Here is a 9,003-nt window from a genome sequence, read left to right on the forward strand (position 1 = left end):
AGGCGGACACTAGATCTACTGATGTGTTTCAAGCCAAGGCTGTCGTGTACATGCGTGTATCTTGTCCTTTCTTCTTTTTTTCTTTTTTTTGTTCAGTTTTTTTTAACTGAGGTATGTTTTGTGTTGTTGATTGATTGGTGATTATGGGAGAATTGAAGCGGCACATGTTTCTACATACTGGCAATGGTGGGAATTTAGAGAAATTTACCTTTAAAGTAAATCCAATGGTTGTGATTTTCTGATTTACATAATTAAAGGCTAGATATTTCTAATTATTATGGAATTCTATAGCATATTTATCTTTTTTCTAGTTAGCCGGTAACCCAGACAAAGCCTTTGGATTAGGGAAACGTTTCCAGCCGGCAGTCCGGCCGAGTCTTCGGCCGGACGCGCGCGCTTCGTTCGATTGCTCTGTATCCTGCGGCCCCGCGTGCCCCTCGTTTGACTAATTGCCTGAGCCAACCACCAATCGTTTCTTTTTTCTTTCTCCCGTTTCCTTTCTTCTTCCTCTTATTCCTTTTTCTTCTCTCTCCTGTGCAGGAGGATGGCGAGGCGCATGTTGCTTGTGAGAGATTTTTGGACTCCCCATGCTGCAGCCGCGTCCTGTGGAGCTACGACTCGAACGATTTTCATTGCCTCCTCTTCCCCTCGTTGCTGACGGTGCGGCAGTCGCCATGGATGCGCTCATAGACAACTTCTTTTTTTTTATGGAGTGTTGCAACCAGCCTCGGGAGATGCTACATCCGGCGGCGAGGGATGTTACAACCGACAAGTTTTTTTGTTGGAACCAACCAAAGGTTCTGTCGCTGATTTTTTTTTGGCTGGAACCAGTGTCTTGTTTTGCTACCGGCGGCTTCATTTGCTACTACCGGCGACAACGTTTTTTTGCGACATAATTCATGAAGATGATGCAACCTCGACGACGGGTGACAACATTTTTTTGCTGCAAACTATGAAGTTTTTCGCTACCACCCGCTATAGGGTTTGTTACCATCATACACAGCGGCCGGCCGGCGTTTTTCTTTTGTGTTTTGCTACAACCATGTCATTTTTTGCTGCAATCGGCAACCACAGAAGCTACATCGGGTTAACATTTTTGCTACAATGATGATGACGGGCTGTGGCGGTAAGCTTTTTTGCTGGAAGCGATACTTTTTTGCTACAACAGGTATCGTTTTTTGTTGGAACTAGCAAGAGCCTCGGGAGGGCACACGGCGAGGTACAGCGCGACCACAACGACAGGTGCTGCGGCCGGCGGCCGGCGCTACCGGAGATGCGGCCATGTCCCCCGGAGCCGGAGATGCAAGCCTGCAACCACGAGTGCATGTTGTTGCATGCATGAAGCCGATGAGAAACGCAGGCGGCGAGGGCGGCGACCGGTGGTGACCGACGGTGAGGGCGGCGACCAGCGGCGAGGGTGGCGACCGGCGGCGGTTCTTCAAGGTTTTGCTACATGGGTCGTCCATGTCTAGTGTTGGAGGCGGCGCTGCTTTGTTTTCCCCTCTGCTGTTTGGTTGAATCCGTTTAATTGGAAAGAAAATGATTCCAGATCTGACGGTTAAATGCAATCTAATCAAACGGCCGCGCTGTGTCCAGCCGAATTGATTGCGCCGGTGCGCCGGCGCAGATTAGTCGCCTTTGGATTATTACCATGATATATAATAATAAGAGGAAATTTAGGTTCATACTATAGCCAAATAATGTGCCAAATTAAAATTTAAACAGTGGGGATATTTGATCAGTAAATTAAATTTTAAATATAAATTATTAGGCACTAATATTAAGCATTAGAGGAGTATATCAGACATGGTCATGTAATGAGTTTCCGAAGTGTATACATACGTGATGTTTCCTTTTTTTTCAATATTCCAAGTGCATGAACGTACGTGTGTGTATTCTTTTTTTTTGTATGATTTGACACATATCTTTCCTAGGACAACACGTTCCTTGTTTTTTTCTAACTTAACAGGTTTCTTGTTTTTTTTAACTTAACATGTTCCTTTCTTCTTTGAAGTCAACTTAACACGTTCCTTGTTTTTGTAAGGAAAAGTCCGACTTCTTCTTGACTATTTTCCCTGGGATGCATGCAATCTTTCTAACGTAAGTTTTTTTCGATGAGGAAACAAAGTGGCCTCCAGATGTATATTTTTTCAACAGGGTGGAGCCAGGGAGCACGTACGGGAGAAAATCTCATCCTTTTCCCGTTTACATGTATGTGTTTTTCTTAGTTTTTTTTTTTTGAAGTTGTGTGTTTCTTAGTTGGTGCATGTACGTGAGTTCTCTTTTTAAAGAGGCCCACCATTTACCAAATATATTTTCTTTAACATATGTTCGTTCAGATGTGTCACGTACAGTCGTTGGAGGCCCAGAGCATTATATATGTTACATAAATCTAACGGTCAAGATAATTCTATTTGTTAAGATTTACCAGATCGAGGGCTAGTAATTTCTAATTAACGTGCAATTTTCTAGCATATTTACCTTGCTCCTGGTTCACCTTATATTACTTTTAATATATAAATAGATGCAACATAAATATGTAGACAAGACCTGTGTTTGTTTTTTATTCCCAAGTTTGAACTAGTATAGTTCGGGTTCTTACATGATAGTGCATGTCACATTATTTTTTCACCGCTACAACGACCAAACCATGGACTGAGAAAACGGTGTTTCATATATCTAGTACTAGAGTTATTTTCTTCTCAGTTAGTACCGAAGATGCCAAATGGCGCGATGGTGCAATATGGAGGGATGTAGACATTGCACATTGCAGGTAGCGTCTGTAGCGCTAGGTTCCTTATTTCCTCGAACTGGGGCAGTTGTTGAGGCTGGACAGAGCCCTGGGCCTGTGGGTTTTGCTGAGATGGCCGGAAGGAGCCCTGGCCTAATGGATATTGTTGCAGAGGCTGTTGGAAGGAGACCTGGCTCGAAGGTTGTTGTTGTTGTTTTTGTTGTTGATGCAGAATAATAGCATGAACAACATTGTGAATGGCCTGGCACTGCGACTGCTCAGGGATCTGCCATAGGTGCTGACAACACAATTCTTGCAGCAGCTGGTAAGTACTTTGTTGCAAAACTTGTGATCTTCCATGCGCTATGTTGTGTTGCTGCAATACAACATCCATGCATGGAATCAGTTGTTGTTGCAAAATTTGTTGAAGGATTTGTTGTTGTTGTTGTTGTTGTTGTTGTTGTTGCTGCTGCTGCTGCTGCTGTGAAATTGGTTGTTGTGGTTGCGAATACTGTGGTTGCGGTTGTGGATATGGTTGTTGTGGTCGAAATGGTTGTGGCTGTGAATATGGTAGTTGCGGCTGCGGAAATGGTTGCAGCTGCAGATATGGTTGTTGTGATGGAAATGGTTGCGGCTGTGGATATGGTTGTTGTGGTGGAAATGGTTGTTGCTGCCCTAGAAATTGTTGTTGTTGTACCAATGGAACTTGCTCTTGTGGCTGTTGCTGAGATGGATTTTGTGGCTGCAATTGTAGCACTGGAACTCTAACTGCAGTTGTGGCGGTGGTCGCCACGATAGCAAGGAGGGCAAGGATGAGAAAGGTCTTCATGGTGGATTTGTATTGACCACAACTTGCTTGGCTTAAAAGATGCGCTCTACTAATGAGAATGATGGATGAGGAAGGATGATCGTCATGCTATGGGTCTATTTATAGCTGCCATGGAACGATCTCTTTCACAATTGGCATTTGTTTGTGTGAAAAGTGCTTGGATGCTTCTAAAAATCATCATTTGGTATGTTCTGTTTGGTGGCACTACTTACAAGTGTATTCTTGGACTGGTCATTAAAGTTCCATGTTGTTGCACTTTCATTCCACCACCAAAAAGGTGTGATAACATGCATGACTCATCTTATTCACTTTACAGCTCAAACACTAATCTAGATTGCCTATTTTTCTGAAACTAAGTTTGTAATTTTCTGCAAATTGTTACGCATAAACTAGATAAGCATGGCTGTCACGGTATATAGTTTGTAATCTTGTGTGGTCTGTTAAGATAGATAAGACAAGTAATGTAACTTGCTTTAGTAGGCCATGACTCGTCAAATTCCTTTTACATGTCAAGTGTTGTAGTGTTCTAGAAGTTATTAGCAAGCATAAATTTTGTAATGTTCTACAAGTTGTTACGTGTAAACTAGATAAGCTTGCACTTGCACACAAACAAGATTGTAATCACTAGTCATCTACCCGTGCAACTGCACGGCCTAGCTATTATAGGGGTACATATTTATTAATAAATTATTTATATGTAAAATTCAAGCGCTTAAATTACAGATATCATACATCTGAACATATGCTAAGTTATTCAAACAATTATAGTACAATATAAGCACATATATTATAAACTTCATTATATGGAAGAGTGCCTCTACTTCCCATTTATATAAAAAAATATGAACATCCACAATACCAAAACTATATAGTATGGAAATACATTTCATGACGCATCTGGTATATTGATTTCATATTGTGAATGTTGATATTTTATTATAAAGTAGTAAAATTTTACAAATCTTGACTTTGACCAAACTTTATATGCAGACTAAAATAAATGGAGGGAGTATCTTGGGGTTCTGGCCACGTCACGTTTCTCATACATTCAGTACGCGTGTCGCCCCGAACGGTAGACTGCATCGTCACCTTATCCTTTCCCTGCAGGCTCAAGTCTGCTTCTTCCCAATCTTTCATTTCTAATCAAAGGAGAGTGAGGCGAGCTGGCCGGGCTGCTCTTCGTCGGGGACGTTGTCGTCTACTTGCGCGCGCCAATGGCAGCTCTCGCCGGGATTCCACCCTTGTGCCCATGTACAACGCCTTCAGAAGCCATCCGAAGCGGCGCCCCGCAACGCTCGCGCGGAGGTCCCAACTTAGGAGGGGACGAGGCTGTCCAGCTCGCGGCTAAGCTGCTCTTCGCCGGGGTCGCCGTCGTCTCCATGCGCACACGGGAAGGAAGTTGGTCACCGAGTTCCCGGGATTCGCCGCGCACCAGGTACTCCGCCGCCTCCCCAGTAGCTGTCTGAGCGGCGGCCCGCGACGCGCAAAAGTGTGCCCCAATTTTCAGACCCCCCAACACTGATGTGGTCTCCCTTACCCATGTTGCAGCGACTGTGCTGCCGCATCAGGGACTGATACCGACATGCAGACCTGCGATGAGACTGAGACCGGCGCCGAGACTAGCGGAGCTGGTCTAGAACCGAAAGCAAAGAGGCCACGGCGCCCAACCAGCTCATGAGTACTAGACTGGTGGTCACGGAGATGGACGACGGTATTTTTGAGACAATAGCGCCCGAGGAAGCGCGATCGTGCTACGGCAATCAAATAGGTTGCATCGTACGGACAACTGCCACCGTCAACGATGGGAAACTACAGAAGATAGATAATATGAGGCCCTCCCTCCTAAAGAAGCTGCACCAGATATTCTTGTTCCCGGACCGCATGAAAAGGATAATAAAGATCCAGATAAGGACCTCGCAATGAAGAAGATAAACAAACACTGCCATGACCAAGTTTAGCGACGCGTTGGCCGCCTGGAAAACAAGGTTAAAACATCGGATCGTCGACAAAAAGGAACCCTTGCTACCTCTTGAGCACTGCGTTGGTTTTCCTCGAAGAGTGAAGGATGATGCAGCAAAGTAGCGTAAGTATTTCCCTCAGGTTTTGAGAACCAAGGTATCAATCCAGTAGGAGGCTACGCGCGAGTCCCTCGTACCTGCACAAAACAAATAAATCCTCGCAAGCAACGCGAATAGGGGTTGTCAATCCCTAAACGGCCACTTACGAGAGTGAGATTTGATAGATATGATAAAGATATTTTTTTCGTATTTTTGTGATAAAGATGCAAAGTAAAATAAAGGCAAAGTAAAAATCAAAGGAAATAACTAAGTAGTAGGAGATTAATATGATAAAGATAGTCCCGGGGGCCATAGGTTTCACTAGTGGCTTCTCTCGAGAGCATAAGTATTCTACGGTGGGTGAACAAATTATTGGTGAGGAATTGAGAGAAGATTCAAATTATTGGTTTCACTAGTGGCTTCTCTCATACATAAAGAATTCAGAGAAGATTCAATATTATTTCATAGATAGACTTGGATCATAAACCCACAATTTCATCGATCTCAACAAACACACCGTAAAAAAGAAGATTACATCGAATAGTTCTCCACAAGAGAGGGGGAGAACATTGTATTGAGATCCGAAAAGAGAGAACACTAGTAGAAAAAGTGTCAAACGTGAAGCACATTAGTGCCGGTTTGTAAAAAAATCGGCACTAATGTGATCAATAGTGCCGGTTCGAATGGCTATGCATTAGTGCCGGTTCCTAATGAACCTTTAGTACCGGTTCGTGCCACGAACCGTTACTAAAGGGGTGGTGGCAGGCTGGCGTTCAGGCCAGGGCCCCACGGGCACCTTTTGTGACGGTTTGTGACACAAACCGGTACTAAAGGTCTAACCGGTACCGGTTTGTGTCACCAACCGGCACTACAGAGTCTTAACCTATAGTCCCGGTTGAAGACACAAACCGGCACTATAGGGCAATTTTCAAACTCTACCCCCCCCCCTGTGTATGGCCATTTCGGTTTTGAAAAAATCAAAAGAAAATGATAAAAACTTCAAAAAATAAAATCCTTCGAGAGGTAGTTATATTACTACATCTACACGTTAGGAAAATTTGAAAACTTAAATTTTGACATATTTTGCAAAAAGTGTAGGGAAAATGTAAAACGGCTATAACTTTTGCATACGATGTTGGAAAAAAACATATAATATATCAAAAAATTTAGCACGAAAATCCGCATCCGATGGAGACCGCCTACGGCCTGTTTGCAATTTTTTAGAATCCTCAAATTCCAAAAGGAAAAAAAGATATGGTCAAATTTAAGTTTTTTTTTAATTTTTTTTGTTAAATCTGGTCAAACTACTTATTTAAGAAGTATTAATGTTACTACATAATTATTCAAGAATATTAGTGTTACTAAATAATTATTTCATTTTTTGAATTTTGGTCAAATCTGGTCAAACTATGGTCAAACTGTGGTCAAACTATGGTCAAACTTATTCAAGAAATATTAGTGTTACTGAATAATTACTGTTTTTCAGAATAATAGTTTCAAACTCAAACAGTGAAATGTGTGACTTCATGCTCAAGCTAAACTCCTGAGGGTTAATAGGATTGGCATCTTACTATTGTCAGGAAAACAACAAGTGCAGACTTGGAAACGAAGGAGAATAGAACCCGAAAGTTAAGCGTGCTCGGGCTGGAGTAGTGAGAGGGATGGGTGACCAATCGGAAAGTTAGATGATTTGGAATGAGTGATCCACACTTGAGCAGTTAAGAGAGGTGATTAGAGACTAAATCACCAAATAATTCAGAAAAATTAAAAATCGAAAAAAAATAAAAAAAAATTCCAAAGTTTTCAAAAAAAATTCAAAAAAAACCCTTTAGTACCGGTTGGTAACACCAACCGGTACTAAAGGTCCCCCATACCAGGGCGCGAGCTCACGCCACGTGGTGGCACTTCAGCGCCGGTTCATGCCGAACCGGTACTAAAGGGGGGGGCTTTAGTGCCCACCAATTAGTGTCGCTTATGGAACCGACACTAAAGGCCCTTACGAACCGGTTTTAAAGCTGTTTTCTACTAGTGAGAGAAGAAGCCATCTAGCTAATAACTATGGACCGTAGGTCTGAGGTAAACTACTCACACTTCATCGGAGGGCTATGGTGTTGATGTAGAAAGCCCTCCGTGATCGGATGCCCCCTCCGGCGGAGCTCCGGAACAGGCCCCAAGGGATCTCGTGGATACAGAAAGTTGCGGCGGTGGAATTAGGGTTTTGGCTCCGTATCTGATCGTTTGGGGGTACGTAGGGTATATATAGGAGGCAATAATAAAATGGGCATTACCATAGTTCTTTGTTCATGATAATTGTCTATTGTTCATGCTATAATTGTGTTATCCGGAAATCGTAATACATGTGTGAATACATAGACCACAACACGTCCCTAGTGAGCCTCTAGTTGACTAGCTCGTTGATCAAAAGATAGTCATGGTTTCCTGACTATGGACATTGGATGTCATTGATAACGGGATCACATCATGAGGAGAATGATGTGATGGACAAGACTCAATCCTAAGCATAGCTCAAAGATCGTGTAGTTCGTCTGCTGTAGCTTTTCCGAATGTCAAGTATCATTTCCTTAGACCATGATATTGTGCAACTCCCGGATACCGTAGGAGTGCCTTGGGTGTGCCAAACGTCACAACGTAACTGGGTGACTATAAAGGTACACTACAGGTATCTCCGAAAGTGTCTGTTGGGTTGGCACGAATCGAGACTGGGATTTGTCACTCCGTATGACTGAGAGGTATCTCTGGGCCCACTCGGTAATGCATCATCATAATGAGCTCAATGTGACCAAGTGGTTGATCACGGGATCATGCATTACGGTACGAGTAAAGTGACTTGCCGGTAACGAGATTGAACGAGGTATTGGGATACCGATGATCAAGTCTCGGGCAAGTAACGTACCGATTGACAAAGGGAATTGTATACGGATTGATTGAATCCTCGACATCATGGTTCATCCGATGAGATCATCATGGAGCATGTGGGAGCCAACATGGGTATCCAGATCCCGCTGTGGGTTATTGACCGGAGAGGCATCTCGGTCATGTCTGCATGTCTCCCGAACCCGTAGGGTCTACACACTTAAGGTTTGGTGATGCTAGGGTTGTAGAGATATTAGTATGCAGTAACTCGAAAGTTGTTTGGAGTCCCGGATGAGATCTCGGACATTACAAGGAGTTCCGGAATGGTCCGGAGGTAAATATTTATATATAGGAAGTCCAGTTTCGGCCATCGGGAAGGTTTCGGGGGTCGCCGGTATTGTACCGGGACCACCGGAAGGGTCCCGGGGGTCCACCGGGTGGGGCCACCTATCCCAGAGGGCCCCATGGGCTGAGTTGGGAGGGGAACCAGCCCCTAGTGGGCTGGTGCGCCC

At 43.7% G+C, this 9,003-nt stretch overlaps 1 protein-coding gene across 1 annotated transcript; it reads right to left on the reverse strand.

Annotated features, from left to right (window-relative positions):
* Positions 1-2,540: 2,540 nt before the first annotated feature.
* On the reverse strand, positions 2,541-3,642 carry LOC125515899 (alpha/beta-gliadin). The gene has a single exon (XM_048681386.1). It carries the CDS (start codon positions 3,558-3,560, stop codon positions 2,703-2,705), a length of 858 nt encoding a protein of 285 aa, XP_048537343.1. The 5' UTR covers positions 3,561-3,642; the 3' UTR covers positions 2,541-2,702.
* Between the last annotated feature and the right edge of the window lie 5,361 nt (positions 3,643-9,003).

The sequence above is a fragment of the Triticum urartu genome, chromosome 6 (genome assembly GCF_003073215.2).
Source record: "Triticum urartu cultivar G1812 chromosome 6, Tu2.1, whole genome shotgun sequence".
NCBI lineage: Eukaryota > Viridiplantae > Streptophyta > Magnoliopsida > Poales > Poaceae > Triticum > Triticum urartu.